General features: G+C 37.8%; 1 protein-coding gene across 1 annotated transcript in view; it reads right to left on the minus strand.

Moving 5' to 3' along the window:
- Positions 1-14929: 14929 nt before the first annotated feature.
- The window catches only part of GRM8 (glutamate metabotropic receptor 8), a gene marked incomplete at both ends in the record, with an annotated part of 740123 nt that continues 731582 nt past the window's right edge, over positions 14930-23470 (minus strand). Inside the window, 2 exons of the mRNA XM_080818039.1 lie at positions 14930-14979; positions 21527-21773. Of these exons, the coding sequence (XP_080674165.1) occupies positions 14930-14979; positions 21527-21773 (297 nt within the window). The remainder of the gene's footprint in view (positions 14980-21526; positions 21774-23470) is intronic.

Here is a 23470-nt window from a genome sequence, read left to right on the forward strand (position 1 = left end):
CCTTTGCCAGCTCTGGTGTGTGTGTGTGTGTGTGTGTGTGTGTGTGTGTGTCCCCGTGTCCCCAAGGAACTCTTAGAAGAGCAGTTGTGGCTGAGGGCAACAGCCAGCATTTCTGAGTCTCCTAACCAAATGCAGCCTTAAACGTAATCTTTGAATAACCTTTAAAATAATCCAAAACCCCAAGAACAGGACCAAATATTGCTTCTATTTTTTATTCTCTTCTTTCTATGTTGCCATTTTTTATAAACTCTACTCTCCCCTGGTGAGCCTATAACTTTTCATTTCCTGAGCCATATTTTAGACTCAGGAGTATTGCCTAAGACAGAAGCAAGTCAACCACACCTGTTTCACCGTGCCCAGAGGAGACAGGAAAACAGAACTGTCCTCATGACATCGCCCTTTTTTCCACATCTCAGGGAGAGATAGAGCTGTAAATGGTGGTTGCTGGGCCAGTGGTAGGCCTACACAGCCAAACTTGCTTCCATGGCGTGGAGGAGTTGATGAGGTTGAGTTGGAGGTCTTAAGAGGTTGTGGAGAAAGATATAAGGTTGCCTAAGACGGTTTTCTAAACAAAGAAAGAATTAACTTTGAGAGCTTCGTGGTCACCTGCTCTGGTATAGCTCCTTTGAAAATGGGCTGCTCATCAGTCCCCTGTGGGGCTTTCTTAAAATACAGCAGCCTGGGCCTCGCTTCGAGATGGTCTCATTTAGTAGGTCTCATTCCATATATGAGGGACTGAGATTTATTTAATATCACACATACTGGCATAGTTGAGTTTGCAATGCAGTTGCCTGACACAACCTGTTTTGTTTCTACATTGGCTGTTTCTATTTAAACTAGGTGACATACATGAGACCCCCCCCCGCCCCACCCCAAGAGAAAATTCCAGGTTCATCCTCTCACTTCATCGTGACAGCATTGCTGGTGGCTGAGGCTGCAAAGGAAAAAGAATGTTAGCTTTCTGACCCTACCACACATTCAAAAGCTTCGGGGACAGGAAGAGTGTATTATGCTCCCCTTTTCTGTGAGAGCACTTTTGTAAATAGTCCACATATCTCAGGGCTCCAAACACACACTTTATAAAAGTCCAGCTGTTCACAAACACTGTGTGATCAACTTTAACCTTGGATAATTGCACTCTTCCTCTCCAAGGGCCGTTTCAACAGGATGCGATATATTTTGGTTTGCGCTGCCATAGTGCCAAGAGCTCAAAGAGGGCTGTTATAACCCCCTTTATCCCAGCTAGTGGCTGATCTCCAAGGAGCTCAAAATGTTTTATTAGTTTCTTATTAGTTATCAAAACTGAGGTCTTCTGAAGGAAATAGGAAATCTTATTACTTCCATTTTACAGATGAAGCAGTCAAGGCCTAAAGGCTAAATGATTGTTTTGTGGTCTCACAGAATCCAGAGGCTTTGTGTATCTGGGGTCAGGGATCTAAGATCTAGGAATAAAAACAAACACAAAATTCTGCTATATGAAATAGATGTCTTGTCATCTCCCATCCTAAAAGAGAATGGAACTTTCTTTCTGGCAAATTCATCATAACTTATACTTGACTCGTGGAATATAGCAAAACATTTTTCATTCTCCCTCATTTTATGATTTTTTTTTCAAAGTAAATGTAGGCATGACATATTAAATACCAACTTATAAGAAGTTTAACTCATATTTTTCTTTTTTTATAAATAATGTTATATTCAGAAAGCTCTTCCCAGATTTGGAACTTTGTAAAGGCATTGATGGTACTTAAAAATTCTGATATGCTGTGCATTTCATCTTTATGCTGTACTATCTTTATGACAGGTATGGCTGTATGCAAATACTAATAGTATGTAGGAGGAAGAAGAAACTGTAGGTTAGGTACCTCCTATTTGTATCCAGAGTTCCTCATGCTCGCTTCTAACATAATGCCCATCCCAGCACTCTGGAGTTAATTATTCCCTTGTCTGAGTTGCTGGAGACAGAAGTTGTTCCCTTTATCATTGTACCCCAAATACACAGAAGAGAGCCTTGTACTTACTGAGCATGTGTGCCTGATTTATTCCATTTGCCTCTCTAAAAATCTGTATACACTCTGTTCTGTGGCTTGCAGACTAAACCACATGGAAACTATCGAGAAGCTCCTTTGGGTTCCTCCTACGGCATCCACAGGAGATTTACGGCAGGAGAATGGGACTAGGGTAGAGCTTCCTTTAGCTCTCTGTTTCCTGGGCACCATGGATTAGTGCTATCTATCTACTAAAAGTCACATGACGTGTTCAAAACCATTTCATGATGCTTTGTTCAAAAATGGCAGATGGACTTAAAAAAATGAAAATAGAAGAAAAAAACAAAAATAGCCAGTCATTTGAAGGTGACCCTTTCCAGAAACCTGAAACTTACACTAGGCTGAGTGTCAGAAAACTATTTAAGGTAAATGATATGGTTTGCTGTTAAAACACAAACCAATGAGAACTTTTGATAATTCTAATGTGCTCCTATTTGAATTTTTACAGTGTCTATTTTTATTTATTGGTGAATGATACACATGTATACCTGAAGACGACCCCCTTCAGGCTGATATATGATTAGCTGTTTAATTGTTCTTCAGAAACACCTTCCAATCTTCCATACTCAACATGCTGATCACTTTGGTCAGAATCACTTGTTAGAAAAGAGAGAACTTTTCTGATGTCTCAGATGAGTTGGCTCCAGATTAGTTAAAGTTGACAAATTTTAATCCTTGTTTTATCTTACTTAATGTCCTATCGATAACTGCCTGATGAATCTCAAAAGGGGCACCCAAATCAGAGATTCTTAGAGTTGAAATATTTCTCCTCTAACACCCATCACCATTGAGAACATAGATGTCTTTCTTCCTCTGTGCTCTTTGTAGCCTTTGGCAGGGTGAGTGGCACCTTATAGATAGTCAGTTTGTAATTGCTGAAATAATCTAAAAGGTCATCTAGTCACCCTTTATGATATAAAGCAAGAAAATTCTGTGCATAATTTCTTAGGGATGGTCAATAGCTTCCATCCAAAATTTTGTTATATGCAGCAAGGAAGTTTAAATCTCCCTTGGTAACTTAACCAGATTCACTCCTTTTTCTAAAGGCCAGTCTGTGTATCTGAGGTCAGTCTTCTTGCTTTTTACTTATAAGTATACTCTTCTAACTTAACACACTTGGTTATTTTTTTTTTCCCAAAATTCCTTACTGTATAATGATTTCAATTCATGTTCATCTGATTATACTTGTGTGTCACTCTCTATATGGCCCCAAATATAAACCTATAGATTTGTGTATTTGTATGCCTTTAGTATAGCCTATGAAACTCTTCCTCTCATGTTCTGAACATCATGCTTATTTTAATGCTGAGTGAGATTCCATTGTCTCCAAAGAGTGAGTTATGCATTATAATCATCCAAATGAAAAAGTAACAGTTGGTGTTTTTGAGAAAAGAAAGACAGTGGTATGCCGAAACACACACCATTACCCAACTTGTTCAGCTGAGGTTGAACTGAGTTACTGAGGTCTGAATTCTCAATAGGGAGGGTTTCTGTTGTCAAAATAACTTTTCTCCTGTGTCACAGAGAGGCAAAGTGGTGGAAAAAACACAGCATAAGTACACACGGGTTTTTTTTATTTGTGCAAAAATGCATTCCATATACCATTGAAAAAAGTTTAGCAGCATGAGGCAATAATGTGGACAAAGAAGAGAGAGGATATATTAAACCTAGATTTGCACACAGGTCAACATTTTTAGAATTTTAAAGAATAATTTGTAATTCCCATAAAGTGGACTCACTGTATATCACTGTTATAGCCAATAGTAAGAATTGAACCGATTTGGCATCCCATATTTACTCCCTAGGAACACAAAACATGATAAACAATATTTAATTTTTGCTCATTGTTTGGGATACAAGACCAGACTATTGGTGGGAGGATGACTTCTATTATTCATGTGAGTGTTTCAATGTGATTCTACTGATTGGGAGTGGGAGGGGGTGTACAGTAAGGTTAGTCGGAAGTCTTCTCTAACTTGCCAGACTGAGAAGCTGTTCCTAGAATTTATTAAACAGAGAAAAGTAAATCACTACTGTATGGCAAAGACTTTTCATTTAGATCAAGGAAAAAGCCAAGATAGAGTCCTCATGTCATATAGGAACCATAAATGGTCATGGCCATTAAAAACATCTACTATAATTTCAGTCAGTTAAAACTTTTGTACACTTTTAAGTGATCGTAGTGTAGTACAAAGAACTTATAGAAGTTGGGCTAAAAAAATAATAAAATTTGACACTTATGAATGCATTGTGTACCATGGCCATTTATGGGATAGAATTCCTCCAACTCTTCCAGTCCAGTGGTTCTCAAACTTACTGAGCACAGGACACTCAGAGGTACGCATTAAAAACACAGATTCTCAAACCCCATACCCTGAAATTCACAATCTACATTTTAAACCACCTCCCTGTTGACCCTGGTGCAGTGGTGTTCTGCCCACTCTTGGAGAAACATCCGATTAAAGCCATCCATAAAATGTTGTCATTTAAATGGGTTTCTGAAATATCGGTGCCCTACTTTCTCCTCAAAGGAAGCTTCTGGAGCTAGTGAGTACTAAACAAAGAAGAGAGGTGAGGCAGATTTATGGATTTTTTTTTTTTAAGATTTTGTTTATTTATTTGACAGACAGAGATCACAAGTAGGCAGAGAGGCAGGCAGAGAGAGAAGGAAGCAGGCTCCTCGCAGAGCAGAGAGCCCGATGCGGGGCTCGATCCCAGGACCCTGGGATCATGACCTGAGCTGAAGGCAGAGGCTTTAACCCACTGAGCCACCCAGGTGCCCCAGATTTATGGATTTTTAAAAACTTTTATTTTGAGCTAATTTTAGACTTAGAGATTCATTATTTTAAAAAGGCTTAGTTCTGAAATGGCCCTTTGATGGTGCTCAGCATGGTGAAATTATAAGGTATGTGTGTGGTAGAAATATGAGAACGGAGCTCCTTGCTGTTTCTTGCCTAGGCTAAAATGACACACCCACATATAGTTATATGGGCTTTATATATTTTCATTTAGAAAATCCTCACCATTTACTGATATACAGTGTACACTCTTCTTTGACTCGTATTTTTATGCTTTAATATATGATGCCAGCCAGCTTTGTCAGTTGAGGAACCATACCTTACTCCAACTATCCCATACTTAAATTCAGCCTTAAGCATCATACAATTTTAGAACATATACTCTGCATATTTACTGCTAAATTTTTCATTAAAAAGAAGTATGTGTAGTCTCTCCAATAATAAATGGATTTTATCCATCCATTAAAAGTTCAAAAAAAATTTTTTTCAGCATGTAGGAATGCTAGTGACCTGTGCACAACCTCTGAACAAAATACCTCCACTAAATATTTCAGTTCCACGCTATGGGTGAATTTTGTCATTCTTGCATGTTCCGAGTGATTTTAAATATTTATTTAGCTTAATTCAGCATGAGTCATTTCCTCCTGGATTTTAATGTTAACCTCAGAACATATAATGATTGAAAGAAGGCATCATTATTATGTATTAATGGTGAGAATTAAGTTAAAATATATTGTAACACACTTGTGAATTTCTAAAGCTGACAGCAATAAGGAATATACTAAGAAGACATTTTCTCTTTATTATTCATATTAAATATGCCACTATTATATTCTGTAGGCAGAACGAGACCCATAAATATGGTAATTATATTTGAATACTGTGCAGTCAAAATACTTAGAAATTAAATGTTGAAGCAGCCAAATTCTTAAATGTTGAAGCAGCCAAATTCTTTTCTTATTGGTTACTAGTATAAAAAAAAAAAAACCTCCTCAATGCAGGACAGCTGTTGCTGTTAGTTAAAAATCCCTACTGTGTAAATAGGTATTTAGGTACACTCTGAAAAGTGAGGTTTTTGCAACAATAGGCTATTACCGCTTCTTCATAATGGTTAAGGCTTGTCACATAAACCCTTCTGTGTTTTGGTTCACTGACCTACACCATAGAGCCACTATGGGCTATTGTGCCCGTCCAGTAGCCCCACGGATCCAGGAAAGATCTATTTCACATCTCAGATCCCTGCTGATAGAAGACACATGTTCTCAAAATGCAGCTACAATGCATAAATAGGTATAATGATTTTTGAATTTGAAACTTCCATTTTACATAACTCAAACCAGGTCTAGTTTTTGCTTCTGAAAAATCCTCACACATGTTGAAGAGAGAGAAAGTCATGCAAGGGGATTGGTGGGGGAGGACTGGATGGACTCATCCTGTTACAACCTGAGAACACCTTAAAAACCTTTTCCCCAAACTGATGACTGAATCCAGTACAGCACTGGCACAGGTAATTGCCAGCTGAGAATGCAAACCCCTTCCCTCTTCCTTCTGACCTGGAAGATCTGGACCAGCCAGAAGGAAGCAGCCAGATCTTTGTCTTTTTGCTTTGTCATGAGTTTCCATTCAAATAGACTTTAAGAATCTAGACACCTTCTGCTAATAATACTAAGGTTGTGGGTCCAGGACATAGCTATTAGCTAACAACGAACGGTGTTGAAGACCAATGATGAGAGCTGGCTGGGTGTGGTCTAAGAGAGGTGGTATTAAATCCCATTGTGGATCATAAGGTTCTATCCTTGGCTCACTTACGGGTGGATAATTTGACACTGAACTTTAACAATCGTCAGCCCTGATCTTTCTAGCTGGAAGACATTATGATAATGTCCGTATCCTGGGAAGGAGATCACACAGCAGTTACCTAAGAAACTACGTCTGCCTGAAAGAAACAATCACGGCTTGCCGTCCTGAGGGTATAATAAGAACACATTTGCAAATGATTTGAATGAACTCCTGAATAAGATTACTTTATATATAGCAAACTGTAAAACTAGGCTGAGGTCTGAACTTAACCCTAAGTCGTAAATAAGTCCCTCAAGTAGTCTTGTCATTTCTTTTTTCTGATTTCTTACACAGTGTTTGAAATTTTTAAATGAGATCAATCACGAACCATGAAGAAAGAGGCCGACATTGCGTAGCTGGTTCTGTGAGGTGCATGGGTAACGTTAGAAACTGCACATTAGAAGCAACTCGATGAAAATGAGAAGTCATAATCCAATTTTTTAAATGTTGGCATTAACTTGAATTTATCCAAAGACTATCCCTCCCTCTAAATATATTTCCCAGAGCTAAGAAGGTTGAGTAGCTCTCCTGGAACAGGTGGTCGTGCACAGCACATTGATATCAGAAATCAAATCAGAGGATTCCAGGAACTCCTTTCACAGACTTGGGCCTGATTTTCCCAGCTGACGTCCACAGCGTTTTGTCTTGACTCTCAGCCAACACATTCTGATACCTCAGCCCTGTGCAAAGCTCCGCACCTCTCTGCTCTTTGATCTCCAACAAGTGAGCTAATCAGCCTTTGCCTCCATTCCGTCATCTTTAAAACAGGGGTAATAATAATGGCCATGCCACAAGGCTATTGCAGGATTTACTCCAGTGTAGCACTTAGCAAGCTGTCGGACATAAAATGGGAACCTCATAATCTTACCTATTATAATAACAATTATTATAATTATTGTAATTCTCATTATGAGGTAGATTATCATCCCTCCTAGCTAGTAAGGTTTTGCATCTCTACCCAAGAATTATGACTTTGCACGTTGTTCTTATTGGAAGGAAGGAAGGAAGGAAAAGAAAGAAACAATGAATGAAAGTACAAGGCAAGCCCTTGAGAGAGAGGAAGCTTGTATACTCTAAGATAACATGACTAGGGTAGTCTACTCCTGCAGTCCTTCCTGTTTATGATTTCAGCCACTCTCCCCTTATTTCCTTCCTCTATGCTCCAGACAGGTAGTTATGCTTCTCGAGAAGACGGTTGACCTTCCTGGACAATGAAAGAGTCTTGATTGGGATAAAAGATTGGGTGTAAAGGATAATTTTTCCTGTGGTGGATTCTGAGGAGCACCATTCACTTTTAAATACCCAGAAGCCAAGAAAAGAGAAAGTTAGAGGTTTTGAAGCTGACCCAAAGGCTTACTTACAGTCCATTCCTTGGAGAAAGCAACACAATGTGAAAGCCAGCTACAACACTAATCAAACACATTTGAAAATTACCACAAAAAACCTGGGATATAAAAGTGCTATAGAGAGAAGCTAGGACGAAGAAAAAACTCAGCTCCAAATTCAGCCTGGGAGGGCGAGTTGAGAGAAGAGAGTTTGGTGACATCAGGAGAAGATCGGAGACCCTGCTGAAAATATCTCAGCAGGAACAAATGCTCATTCTCATAGTAATTCTTGTCTTCAAATTTATCCCAGGATTTCTAGAATTGTTCTAATTAATGACCCATGTATATTTAAAAAGGCAAATTGAGGAGTCTGAGTGGGAAGAGCTATTGGACTTTCATACTTTGTATAAATGATATTTCCCTCAACTCGTTCTTCTCGGTCTCCCCCATCTCAGTATATAACAGCACCACCCTTCCAGTGACTCAGGTCAGAAGCCCTGGAATGATCTTTCTCTCTTGGTGCACATCGAATCCATCAGGAAATTCATAAGCTCTCTGTCAAAATCTACATAGAGTTTTAGCACTGTTCACCACCTCTACGACTCTGCTCCATCCGATTCATGAGCATCTCTACGCTAGACCATCCAAAAGTCTTATAGCTGGTGTCTATGCTTCTGCCATTGACTGGATTAAAATTAGGACCCATTATGTCACTCCTTCGCTCAAAACTCTTATGCTCTCCTTGCACTGTATCCCACCCAACATCCTTCACCTTGCCCTGGTCTAGACATGCTTTTGCCTTAGGATCTCCTCCTTGTTCCCTCTGCCCAGAATTTTCTTCCTGAGGACACTGCTTCTATCCATCCCTCCCTTTCTTCAGGCCTTTCATCAATGTCACTGTCCGTAGCCACTTGCCCTAAATTTCAACTCCGCACTCTACAAAAGCTACTTGCTAACCTATTTCCCATCCACCTTCTTGGATTTCATTGGTTTTTCAACATTTATTACTATCTAAGTCATCTTATATGTATATATTTAACCTTATATTTATATTGTTTACTACTTATCTCTCCCACAGAAATATAAATGCCATAGGCATCAGAGTCAGGGTGCAGTTTTTATTGTTTTTTGGGGTTTAGGTTTTGTTGTGTTTGGTTTGGTTCAGTTCACTGTTCTGTTCTCAGTCCCTCTAACATCTACTACATAGCAGGTCCTCCACAAATAGTTTCTAAATAAAATGAATGACTAAATGATCTTAATTATATGGTTATTCCTTAAAATCCAGTTGCAGTAGCTTCCCTAGGGGCCATCAGTATGCCCCTTTGATATCTGTGTGTTTAGGGGGTGGAAAAATGTTAACATAGAAACGTAATTTGGGATTGAGGCCTTGGAGCACAGGAAAATATTAGTGAGCCCAAAAATGTAAAGTGAGAAAAGTGGATCTCTGAGTACCTAGAATGTGTATGAGGATATTGTTCAGCTGGGTGACATTTTCAAGTATAAAGAAGTTTAAGAACATCATGAAGAAAAAACCTTGAAAAACAGAAAAATCCATAAATCACATTTCATCTATTTTATAATTTTGCCTCCTACAGCCTGCCTCTTCTTCCTTTTTCTAGGAAATGAGTAATGATCCATAACAGGGACCACTAAGATCTGACACTTTTAGTACTACCTTCCGAAAATGGGTTCCATATGGAGAGAGCCCTACGGCCTTACACCATTAATGCCCTCTGCAGAACCCAGAGTGCCAGAGAGAAGTGAGCTGTAGATTGGGGTTCTTAAATCCTGGGCTATTTGTGGAAAAGCAGAACTCTGTTAATCACACCTGCCCCCTCTGCTCTCTCACTCTTTGACTGAGAAGACTTCATTCTTGCTTCTCCTGCCTGGAAGATGCCCATGGATCCTCAAAGAGGCTTTGTTGGAATAGGCCAGGTTTATTAGCCAGTAACAGTTAGGAGGTAGGCATGGAGATACGGTCAATTATCCTTGATTTGTCATCTTCAGAAATACTCTTGCAAAGCACATTTCGTCTTTTAGGGTAATATACTACAGAAAGGGAGAAAAAAATATGGGCTAGAGATGACAGTGCCTAGGGGGCAAAAGGAAGAAGTCACAGTGACAGATTATTTGTGGAACCATCAGATAGGGAACTGTTAGCTGGAGGCGCCACACATTTATTCACATTTATCCTCCATATCACTTTATTCCGTCTAACCTCTGAATTACTCTGTCTCCAGAGTTAAGAGTGACGATAGGAAAGAATAATTAAAACACAGCCTCATTCTAGAGCCCTTTCATTACTATTAATTTGGATTATCTTAATACGATTTTAGGTATGTGTGTGTGATCTTTATAATTCAAATACTGGTAATGTAATGCTTGGAACTAGGGGAAGTAAAACAGTGAAATATCACTCATCAGAGAAATAATCTAAAACTTAGAAATAGGCAAAGGATGCTAATACTTTCAGTGCAGCACTGAATTTCTCTCAGTGCGCTTACTTCATAGCTCTGAGGTGCAGGTGTCCATTTGTTGATTTTTATTGTGGAGATTCAAATAGCATCTATCCAGTGAAACAGAAAACCTTAATGTTTATTGTACTATAAGACACTAAATTGGTTTTATATCTAGCCTTCTAACTTATCCGTGTGTGTGTGTGTGTGTGTGTGTGTGTATAACTGGCTTCTCAAATGCTCTTTGGACTAATTTTAACATCTTACTGGTTCCCTCATTAACTAATGAGTCAAATAAATCCTTGACTTTTTTGTTCTACCTCTGTATGACAGTTTTATTTTTAACTTTTGAAATTATACTTTAATACTCCAAGACTTCATTAACTCCCAAACACCATTCTGTGTTCTAGTGAACTTACCTAACGGGACCTAAGTTATTGGTAAATAATTGTATGCTTACTTCAAAAACTGAAATATTACATCTGTCATTTGTCTTCCCTGTTGTTGTTTTTTTTATAACCACATCGCCCTATCTCCCATCCACATCATAACATAGTCAAATCCTGCTTTTTTTAGGTTCCAGTCCATACTTGGCCATGATGACTCGGTAACAAGTTATTTTTCAAAGTTAGCTCTGCCTAAGCTACTTAAACAGTAGGGGAGTAAAAAAAAAATATTTTATAGATCAGTTTTTTTCTCTGTCCTTATCACTCTGGAAGCAGATGTGTAAATCAAAATCTGATACAAGACTTTACACTAACCTCAAAAGAGAGAAAAATATTCTGAATGTCCTATTGGAGCATTAAATTAAATGAGAAATAATGGCAACAAAAGGTAACGCCATCATTAAAGGTTATGCTGCAAAAAGTTTTAAAGAGGAAAAAGCTTAAATAGAATAGTCACAGAAAATACATTTTTAAAACAATTATTGCTCTGCATTTGCTACTGTGTCTTTAATGTGACAGTTCCCAACAATGCCAGCCAGTTTCTGAGCATTCGCAGACACAGTTTCTTCTTAAGGAAATTTTTTCTTCTAGTTATGGTCAAGTTTTTCTTCATTATTCACATCTTCATTAAGGGGAAACCATCATAACAGCAAAAGAAACGTTTGTAAAGATGATTATATATGATTAGCATATTCTACAATTTGGTATTATTTCTTGCTATCCTTTCATGTGACTTCATTGTTATTTTTAGCAATTTTATTCCAGAAGATGAGTGAAAATACTGACATTAAAGGAAATTAAATAAATGAAATAAGAAAAATTGGTGAGTCTGCATGATAGAGTTTGAGAATGCTGTTTCTCCCACTTGCTGTCTAAATAAATATCAGTGTTGGATAATATAATTTTGAAAACTGCTGGTATTCTTTTTACATTGTCATCAGTAAATAATAGAGAATCTAGAGTCAAAAAGGGAAGAAAATACAAATGATACAAACTTCTCTTCCCAGTGAGATTTCCTATAATATGGTGTTTAATTTAAATCGAAAAAGTAAAACCCTGTTCGTGTGAAAAGCCAATTATTTTTGGTAAAAAATTTCTTAAAAACTCCAAAAACTAAGTTAGCCATTTAGTTCCAATTCATGTTCATAATGGTCTCCTTCAGGTTTAAATTTATGAGTAGTTGTTCTTATGAAGAAAATTAGTTTGTGACAGATCAGCCATCATTGATTTAGACACTTTTAAATATTAACTAGTATAAGCTAATTTTTTTTTAATTGAGGTCAGATTTGGCCCAAGGTCACACTAATATATTGTTCACTGTCTACTAGTGACATTTGCTAAATATTACCTTGGGCTATATTTTTAGCATTCCTTCTGGCATGGTGAGATTAGATGTGACGTTTCTTGGCCAGAATAAAACACAAGGTCGATTCTGAAGAATAGAATACTATATTTTTTTTCCATGCAACTTTGCATTTGCTTATCTGTAGTACACAGGCAGTTCATTTTAAAGGATAGGACTTATGAACCACTACTAGCACATGGTAAATCCTTCTCCTTACCAGATGCCTCCCTACATTGTCCCAGCCTCTATGACTACCTCCTGAGCCCTCAGCAAAATCCCTGAGGAAAAAATAAGCACAGCGGAGGTCAGAATTCTCCAGCTCCAACTGTAATAGGTTGTGGGAATTAATCTTCCCACTGTCTGGGGCGGGTGATCATTTTCATCAAGAAGAAAGACCCCCGCATACCCCCACCCCAGAGAGTGTTAGAAAGGGAGATTGGGATATGCAAATCTACAAGAACTATTATTCAGTTCTATGATGAGTTAAGATGTAGAACACCAAACAAGTATCAATTATTTATAAAAAGTACTTAGAAAAAAAAAACCATTGGTAAGTTTATAATAGGAAGAACAATTTTGAAATGTCATGAGTTATGTTTAATTTATTTTTCTTCCTAAAGCCTTTAAAAAATAATAATAACCCACCTTGGCCTAAGAGCCGACTCTGCTCTTGTAATCACCCTGTTGCATCCACTTACCCTGATTAGAGTCAATTAGTAAGTGAAAACATACTTGAATTTTGCTCTTCGAATGAAACCCAGGCTGTTTAAAATTCAAGCATTTTTCTCAACCAAACGTACGGATACTTACTAATTAAAATTAAATTAAAAAAATGTAAAAGCCATTAATAATCTCCAATACAAAGAAAACTGTCAACTTAAAAATTAGTAATATACATTATAATTACTTTTCTTGGTATGGCTATCAATTCTCAGATACATGGCACAATAAAATATACTAAATGTGCAGCTATGAGTTTATTTTAAGCTATGTTTTATCTAGAAAGGCACACCTAGAGGTGGGTTGAGAATCCTGATTACAGGATTGTATTTATCAGTAACACAGATTCTCTGAAATTTTGAAAATAATGCCCTCACTCCTTGACTTAAATATCGTCCAGTACTAATAGGAGAAACTCCAGAGAAGACCAGTTAAGTACACATTTCCTTCTGTATGCAGCTTTCTGTCTCTGTAAGTATCTAGGAAATGTTACTCCACGGTGCAGGAGCCTGGGCTGTGCTCTTTCAACTCTCTATTAAATAAGGTGACTGTCAATATCTGGGTTGAAGTTACGGAGCATGGATAGTTCTTTCTATCTATAAGGAGTGCAATGAGCCATCCAAGCTCACTCAGCAGAGAGAACATTTACTAACAAAATGATTGTAGAGACCCATTGGCTTGATGGATGTCTGGGATCGTGTAGCACTGAGGAGCCCCTGACAAAAACGGTAACAGATTTGAAAGCCTTTAACAGGCTCCTTTATCCATCCTAACATGGTTTATTAGCATGACATGGGTGTCCTGTTTTTCTCTCTTTAATGATACTGTGCTATGAACCAACGAATGTTTTCATTTGGAAAATAAGAAAGCATTGACATGTTATCTGAACTGTGCTTTCTTTAGAGATGGCAAGGGAATAGATATGCTAATTCTGTGCTTTGAGGAATGTACTGGGTAAGGCCCATTACTTCACTGATTTCAATGAACACCAGGCCCAGGTAAGAAAAGGTTAATAGCACATACCTTGAAATATTTCACTGTGTGAAAGTTTTGACTTAAAACATGGAGAATTTCAGTGACCCTTCCATATACTTTTGACCGTGATTTTCATATTACATTCTCCATAGTAACGTTTAACTCATCATTTGTTAATTAGAATACTTGAAGCAATTTACCTCAAGCTCTTGCTTGATTCTTCATAAAAAAAGCAATTACTATGAAAAGTTACCACATAAATTTTGAAATACTCACAGAATCTTACACAAATAGTGCTTTATCATAGAGGAATAAAAGACAGCTTCTTCACACACACGTGAATGTACAAAGACACAATCCTTAGGGAAATCATCAGGAATTTACAGCAAAAGTGCCAACTGGAATGAGTATTCCTTGGCTTTAAAACTGGAACGAAACAACTCTCAACATTTGCAAAACATTCCTTTATTATTAGAAATAAATTATTTGTATAAAAAATTGCATGCGTCAACCATTGCATTTATTTTTAGCACAACCCAGGGCTTCAGTCCGGTCAGCCATTACAAGAAACAGATTCATTGTCTTATACAAGTTGAACAAGGTGGGACAGGAATGGGAGTTCTCACAATCACAGAAAAATACTTACAAGAATAACATCAGACATGGTTTATTTCAACAGCATTTTTTTTTTCACAAGCTAACATTAGTTTTCCTTTTGTGATTTTTTTTAACTGCTTATGAGTAAGCAATACTTTAGCTTGACACTCATTGGTTGTACTGTATAAAATGGTTTTTTTTTTTTTTTCACTCTGTTATTGATACTTTTGGCTCATGGCTACTTTGTGTTCCTTACAAGATTGACTATTGATTTGATTGATTGTAGTCTACAGAGATCTCCAGGAGTGAGTTTTGGCGGTGTCATGTTTATTGTTTAAGATCACGTACCAGATTTCTTCATATTGTACCATTTCCCTGTTTCAGATTGAATGATTGCTGTAGCTGATATATGTTGTCTTAGTAGAGGAAGCTGTTAAGACAAATTAAGACAAATTAATAGTATATCAAAATAAATTATCTTGCTAAAATGATTTTAAAAATTAAATCCTATAATCAGTATTTTTATGATATTCTGTTTTTACAACGTTACATATTTTTTAAACCATGTAGTAGGAATTCAGTGATCACAGGAATAATAATACAGCAACAGTTTTAATCCATAAAACCACTAGTCTTACTTATAGTATTTAGCAGAAAACCAAAAATAGAAAAGTTCTAATCATAATAAATTCAGGTGAAATTCAATTTAAATGTGTGTTTTGACTAACAAAGATACACAATATGAAAAATGAAAGAACACATAAATTATCTATCCCGCAAAAGACAAAAAAATATTTTTTTACAACCTTAGTTAAAGACCTCAGTTCTTTGAGTCTGATTTGATAAGCAAAACCAGGCAAGTAATTGTAACTAGTTGTGCTTTGAAAATGAATAGTTTCCATTTAAAAACAAATAATAGTTTTAATTTTTTAGTATTTATTTAGAGAGGGGGAGAGGAAGAGAGAGAGGAGCAGAGAGAAAGAATCTTAAGCAGACTCCACACCAGGTGCAGAGCATGATGTGGGGCTCGATCTCAAGACCCTGAGATCATGACCTGAGCTGAAATCAAGAGTCGGACCCTTAACTGACTGAGACACCCGTGTGCCCCTTAAAAACAAATAATACTTTTAGACTCTAGAAGTGAACATAGTAAAATATGAAGAACATAGAATATTTGTAAATATGTGTATTGCTAATACATATTTATGCTCTGACTTCAACCAAAGGGTACAAATGAAGATGTTTAAAAACAAAGACTCAAAGAAGGAAATATACATTTAATTGTTCTGGTACCAACTCACTATCAAGTAAAACTTATTATTGTAAGATTATTAGAAAGATATGAATAACAAAATATTCTAAGTCAAATTCATACCCATACTTTCATTTTCCGAGAATGTAAACTTAAATCCAAGTAATACCTTTGGCTTTTCTTGGAAAGATGTGATAGAATAAATCTCTGTTCTAAAATTCAAATGTGATGTCCTATTTTTCTGGAGTGCATAATCATAAGAAGAAAAATATGAAAAAATGCTAAACATGTATGTATTTCACCACATAAATCCAATTCAGAATGAAACCGATTTTTAGGTAATTATTGAGTTTTTGAATGTTAAATAAGCAAATTATAAAGCTCTTCCTCTGGAGGCATAGGACTGGCAATCAGACTCATTCCATTTTAGTTCACGTCAACATCATAATTGACGGAACAAGTTCTTACCTGAGGCTGAGATCACATAAAGTTCACAATCACAAAAATAAATGCAGCGAGGCTAAGGAAGTGCTAATCAAGCATGTTTTTACTATTTTTGATTTCATTGAATATTATGAGCCTCGTGCCAAAAATAGCTGACATATCTGCTTCTCTTATCTCCATGGTTCACACTTCTAGAAGGGTTATTAGTGTGGCACAAGGAAAGGAAGTAGGTTTTAGACCTGGTTTCGAACTACATTCTTTTCCCTACAAAATGAGTTTAAAAAAAGATCTGTGAACCAAGTCACTGGGCCTCAGTTTCATTGCTGGTCCCAAATCCACAACACTGGGGTTTTGTGAGAATGGAGGTGGTGTAGGTTTGTGGGGGAGCAGCTGTGTCTGGCATAACAAATATGGAATCTTATTTTCCCATTCACCCCCTTCCATAAAGCTAAAGATCTGCGATGTTCAGTTTGGTGTGAAGTGAAACACAATGATTTTTACGCTTGTGTACTTTTTTTTAAGTTTTTAAAAATTTCTAAATATATAATGCTCTCGTATACTTCTTTTATATATATATATATATATATTTTTTTTTTTTCCTTTTATTTGACAGAGATCCCAAGCAGGCAGACAGGGCATGCAGGGTGGGGGGGGGGGGAGGGGGGAGGAGAAGCAGGCTCCCCGCTGAGCAGAGAGCCCGATGCGGGGCTCGATCCCAGGACCCTGGGATCATGACCTAAGCCAAAGGCAGAGGCTTTAACCCAGTGAGCCACCCAGGCACCCACTCTTGTATACTTCTAAATTCCCTGTAAGAAAACAAAATCTGTACTTCAACTAATTTTTTGAAGGGCTTTCATATAGTCTTTAAAGAAAGATGAAGAAAAATGGTCCTAAGAGTTAGAAGAACGACCCTTAAAATGAGGGTTCACTGTCCTGCTCTATTCAGTATCTTCAATAGTGACTCAAAATGTAGGAAATATTTATCAAGTTTGTAGATAACTTGAAAGAAAAATTATGGTACAAATAGAGGAACTAGAGCCAAAAAGACCTTCAAGAAGATGATATTCAGAAGACGTTAATTTAACAGAAGGTGATTTGGATCAGACCATTCAAGGATCGTTCCAACTTTGAGACTCTATAGCTAATTAAAGATTCATACTTCATTTTTTGAACTCTTCAAAGTTATCCCCAGGAAAAAAGATGGTAGAATTCTACTGAGAACTCTGACTATAATTTACAAAAGGAAAGTCATCTTAATTTTTCTAATGGTTAGAAAAAGGGATGCAAGGCTATGGACAGAGATGATTTAGTCAACGGGAAAACGGTGATGAGGGACAAACCGTGACAGGCAGAAGTCTTGCAAGAATCTTTATCCTGGACGTTATTACAGAGCGAAACAGATCAGAGATGTACATGTGAGCTACTAGGGAGTTTTTACAGCGGCAATGAATATACTTAGGTGACAATCCGTTTTGGAATACAGCAATAGTGAATTGCCTTGTGGACACCATACTGTGTTCATAAGTGAGAGAAAGCATTTCCACCCCCAGCAGCAGCTGTTTTCATGAATTATTCATGAACACTGCTTAAGGAATACCATGTTACAGCATTTGTTAATTGGGTACAGTTGATAAATTCATACACATCAACTTTGTTTCTAACTCCCTTTCCATACACTTTTATGAAACAACACTTGACCTTTTTTTATGTGAAATGTAGTACTCTGCAAATTCAGTAATTAGCATGGACTCACTGGTCTCCCTTCCGGCTTCACGTTACTTGTATTTATTCTGCGGAGATTTTGAAGCTTTAAAACCTTAAATATGTGGCCAGAATTTCTGGCATTAGCAAGTAATCTTTAAATTGAAAGTTTCTAAGTGTAATGGACCTAGAGAGCTCCATGGCCAAGAAGGAAAAGCATCGCATGTACATCATAAATACGTGGCTAATGGGTCAAAAAAAAAAAAAATCCCAACAATGGAGTAGCAGCTGTAATTACTCAAATCCTTCACATATTAAAAAAAAAAAAGAAGATAGAGGGATGCTAAAACAGTTTTTGAATTTTAAGTCTTTTCTATTAATGATAGAGTAATCTACATTTTCAAGGCAGCAATGACACTTCTACCTTATTTATATGGTGACTTGTAGTTTACAAAACACTTTCACCCGTGTCACTGTAATGGTGACTTGTCACAATTCTCACAGCAGGAGGTATGAGAATGCAGCAACATGGACACTGTTCCAGTGGGTTAACCAACCCTCGATTTACTGAGAACAGACTCTACCCATGCCCAGAGCAAGCTTCTTTTTTTTTTTTTTTTTTAAGATTTTATTTACTTATTTGACAGAGAGAGACACAGCAACAGAGGGAACATAAGCAGGGGGAGTGGGAGAGGGAGAAGCAGGCTTCCTGCTGAGCAGGGATCCTGATGCAGGGCTCGATCCCAGGACCCTGGGATCATGACCTGAGCCGAAGGCAGATGCTTAACGACGGAGCCACCCAGGAGCCTCACAGAGGAGGCATTTTAAATCTGAGGAGGCATGGGGATGCCTGGGTGGCTCACTCTGTTGAGCAGTAGTCTCAACAGAGTGAGACTGGGGGTCATGATCTTGGGGTCCTGGGATCGAGCCCCACATCAGGCTCCATGCTCAGCACAGAGTCTACTTGAGGATTCTCTCTCCCTCTCCCTCTGCCTCTACCCTTGTTTGAGGAAAAAAATCTGAGGAGGCACAGTTCTAGGTGCCGCTGGAGGACAAAGGCTTTCCCAATATTCAGATCTACTTCTGAAGACATAAGACACACTTTTAGAAGAAAAAGACTGCATTTAAGTTATTAGGGTTATTGACACTTGTAGGGAGTGTGATTTTAGAAGACTCTTGCCTCAAAACCACTGTTATGTGTCGTTGAGGTAACAGGGACACATGTAGGCCATGACAGCTGGTGATGCAAGGGAACAAAGATCAACAGTGGTTCCTGCAGTGGGATTGCGGGAGGATGTGTGAAGATTCCATGCGCTGTCTCTCCTGAATGTGTCACTTCATCTGGACCCAGTTTATTAAAATCCAAACTACGTAAAAGATGAATATACCAAAGTTGCCAAAGTACAATTTAACCATCTTTCAGGTAGTAACTGACTTTATCTTGATTCACCCTTTGAACTTTCTTTTACCTTCCAGAAGGAGCACCTGACTCCTACAGCATATTATAGGCTAACCTTCTACACAGGCCCCACATTTATGCTCTCTCATTCTTATTTCAGGGAAGATAGGGAAATGCATGCTTGCTATATAATTTTCACCTCAGTGTCAACAGAAAATAACAGAAGGAAAACAAAACACAGGAGACTTACTTCTGTTAAATATGGGATTAGTCTTTATCAGTGCTGGGAATAGTCCTCTTCAGGGAACCTATGTATTTTTTACAAGGGTGGGAAAATTTATTAATTTTTTCCCTCCACCCCTTTCCAGAAGTGAGTCTGGGATGACTGGTATTTATTTCAATGTCTGTTTGGTTGTTCCCATTTGCAACCATATTACCTGAAGGTTTTTAGATTGTTGCTAAAAACCAAGTCCAGCTATAGGCTCTGGCGAGTTGTAGCAAGAAATGCCGACAGCCGGCCAACAGCAGTTTCCCGGCATCCTAGGACAGATTTTAACTGTCCGCACTGATGTTTTCAAGGTAGAAAAACACAGATAAAATTCTGCCCTCACATCACACGCTTTGAACTTGGACACCTTTGATAGCAGTTATAATCAGAGATGATTATAATGATTTGTTATCAGAACCTGTCTTTATCCTGACTTCTCTTGCTGTTTTTCAAGGTTTCATGTTTGCAGAAAGGTGAATATGTGGGGAGTGTTTGTGGAATTCTTTTTTTTTTAATTTTTTTTAATTTATTTATTTTTTAATAAACATATAATATATTTTTATCCCCAGGGGTACAGGTCTGTGAATCGCCAGGTTTACACATTTCACAGCACTCATCATAGCACATACCCTCCCCAATGTCCATTTCCCCACCATGTTTGTGGAATTCTTAAAAGGCTTCTTTATGTACAAATGACTAAATTTGGTTATTAGTGAGCTGAAGGCCATCTTGCCAGAAAAATCTGACCAATAATTCCAAGAAATCTGATAGTAATTGTAGCCAATAAACTTAACTGATCAATACTTATCTTCGAAGCCATTTCTGCATATGGGGCATTAGAATAGACAATGTTCATCTGGAAATCTTGATGTAAGGAAAGGTTTATGTTATAATAATTATATTAGATAAAATCTACACTTAATCTTCCCCGTATTTCATGTCAGAAGTACAGAGAATAGGGAACACAGCCTGTGGGAGGGATCTGAGAGGAAGAGCATATTTTTGCATATGGTTTTATCCTTAATTATTAAATAGGTATGTTATATTTCCAAAAAAACAGAAGCCTGAGGTCTAATGCAGGAATCTTAGCTTTAATATCTTTTTGATCCATCTGCGGAAACTACTAATGTAAAAATTGTCGTGTTTTGTTTTTACCGTACTCAGCTACGTGGTGTTTTACGATACAAATCTTCAGCCTATTTGCTACTCTTCCATAGATACCAAAATGGACCAGTTAAACTCTACTGGATTAGTTTGGTGCTGGTGTGTTATCGTGTGCTCCTTCGGGGGTGACTATAGAGAAGAAGAAGGAAGGTAAGGAGGGGGCAAATGGAGTGGTGGCTGACAGCAAAGACCCTATTTTCAGGGTCATGAGGCTTTCAGAGAAGAGCTCTATTTTAATATATCCAAGAAGGGGCCACTTGGGGGAAATAAGTATTAACTATGATTTAACACAACATGTTGGCTCATTAGTTTTCTCATTTCCCTAAATACCTTATCATTTATTTGTATAAGGTCTTTGAGCAACCAATAAACCAATAAAGAACCACCAATATTGAACTAACAAGGATCGGAGAGTAGTTCCTAAGTGCTGAAAGAAAAAAATACATAGAAGATAGTTCCAAGCTTCAGATGCTTGGTAATGCCTCAAAGGGGAGCCACAAGAGTCATACTTTGTAAAAGAGATTTTGTGTGCATGGTCACGCTCTGGATAAGAGCCACTCGCCTTGAAATCATTTGGTTCTAACCAAATGGTTCTAGGTGCCGTGACGGTCTCATGGTGTGAGAGTAAGTAGCACCATGCCCCTGGAACCATGCAGCAGAGTCCCCGAGACTAGAAGAAGAATGTTCAACGTACATCTATTAGGAAGTGCTCCCGCTCTTGGCCATCGGAAAGTCTACAGATGACTTACTGTTGGTTTCAAGACTCTCACAGAGTTCACTTTTCACCTCTCCATTTGGTCTGTCATTTCCTTTTTGGATCAGTTTGCTTTGCATGGTGGCAGCTGTCACCACGGCCTTGAAGCTCCTCTTGCGTTTTTGAACGTTCTGCTCTGGATGAAAAATTATAATATAAACCTTGGGCATGTACAGCATGCCCAGAGACACCGAAGCACTTAAACTCATGGAGACAGTAAGTGTCGTTGTCTGGATGTACATCTGAGGGGAGGAAAAAAGAAAGAATCAATGTTGGTGAGCCTGATCTAACATCAAACAGCACAACCATTGTCTATAATGATTGCAGCTTCTCTGCTCAGGGTGCGTGAGAAGGGACGTAGAGAAATTGCCCTTAATAATAGTCAAGCAGTTCTTTATCCCTACCTGCAAATATGGGTAAAGTTGTCTTCTTTATGGACCCTAACTCCTTAAAACAAACACAAACAATTAAGCTGATGAAGTTTTGTTTCCTTTTTAGATTATAATTAAACGTATATAAGAAAGGAAACAAAGCCATTCTGGCCAAAGCCTAACATTTTATGCCCTACATTCCTTCTTCAGAGAGGTGTTATTGTTTTTAACAATAAACTTAACCTAGCAGGTTATAGCGGAAATTGAGTGGGAGCGAAATATTCCAGAATATCACTATTGCCCAGCATTGCTTGACGAATGCTAGCATTTGCATCTTCACATCATGACTTAATTTCAGCTATCAAATCTGATAAACCTCATAAGCATGCCATACGGGCTTGATATATTTTTTTTTTATGATTTTTTTGGGAAGATTTTATTTATTTATTTGACAGAGAGAGACAGCAAGAGAGGGAACAGAAGCAGAGGGAGTGGGAGAGGGAGAAGCAGACTTCCCGCTGAGCAGGAAACCCTATGCAGGGCTCTATCCCAGGACCACCCCTTCCCCACCTCCCCCCGCCAGGATCATGACCTGAGCAACCCAAAGGCAGATGCTTAATGACTGAGCCCACCCAGGCACCCCCAGTCTTGGTGTTTTAATACAACGCACCCCAAGGACAATTCCAGAGGGTTTCTCAATGGTGGCATCATATCAAAGGAAACATGGGTGCTTTAACAAAATACATGACTCTCCTCCAAAATTTAAATATGCCCTCTGGGCATCTGAATTTTTAAAACTCTTCCTCCTATGCTCCTTCCTTACACTTATTGCACTGAAATTGACTGCTCTGGTGTTTACAAAGAACAGTCTCTCTGCAAGATTCTTCTTCCTAGAATCTAGAGGTCAACAAGCTGAAAAAAACCAAACCTAAAATCACTTTGGCTTTTTCATTATGGTATGAAAATAGACATGATAGCATTTTAATCTTTTTTTTTTTAATTTCTCAGTGTTACTTAAACTGAAAAACAAATTGTGCATTTAGAGTGTGCAACTTGATGTTTTGATAAACAAATATACTGTGAAATGATCTTTGCGCTCAAATAATTAACACTTTCTTTCGTTGTTTCTTTTTAATGTTTTTGTGCTGAGAATGCCTAAGATCAACCCTCTTAGTGAATTCCCAGTCCATAGCACAGTATTGTAAACTTAGTTGCTATGATGCATATTAGATTCTCACAACTTACCCAAGCATAACTGAAACTGAATGTGTTTTGACCAACATCTCTCCATTTCCTCCTTCCCCTCCAACTGGCAAAACACTGTTCTACCCTCTGCTTCGATGAATCTGTTTAAGATTCTATATATAAGTGGATCATGCATTATTTATCTTTCCATGTCTGGCTAATTTCACTTGGCATCGTGTCCTCCAGGTTCATCCATGTGGATGCAAATGGCGGGATTTCCTTCTTTTTAAAGAATGAATATTATTCTACGTATATTGTAGGTATATCATATCTTTAAAAATAAAAACCTTTGACCTACTTCCAGTTTTCATGTCCTGAGCTCA

The sequence above is a fragment of the Martes martes genome (assembly GCF_963455335.1).
Source record: "Martes martes genome assembly, chromosome: 11".
In the NCBI taxonomy this organism is placed as follows: Eukaryota; Metazoa; Chordata; class Mammalia; order Carnivora; family Mustelidae; genus Martes; species Martes martes.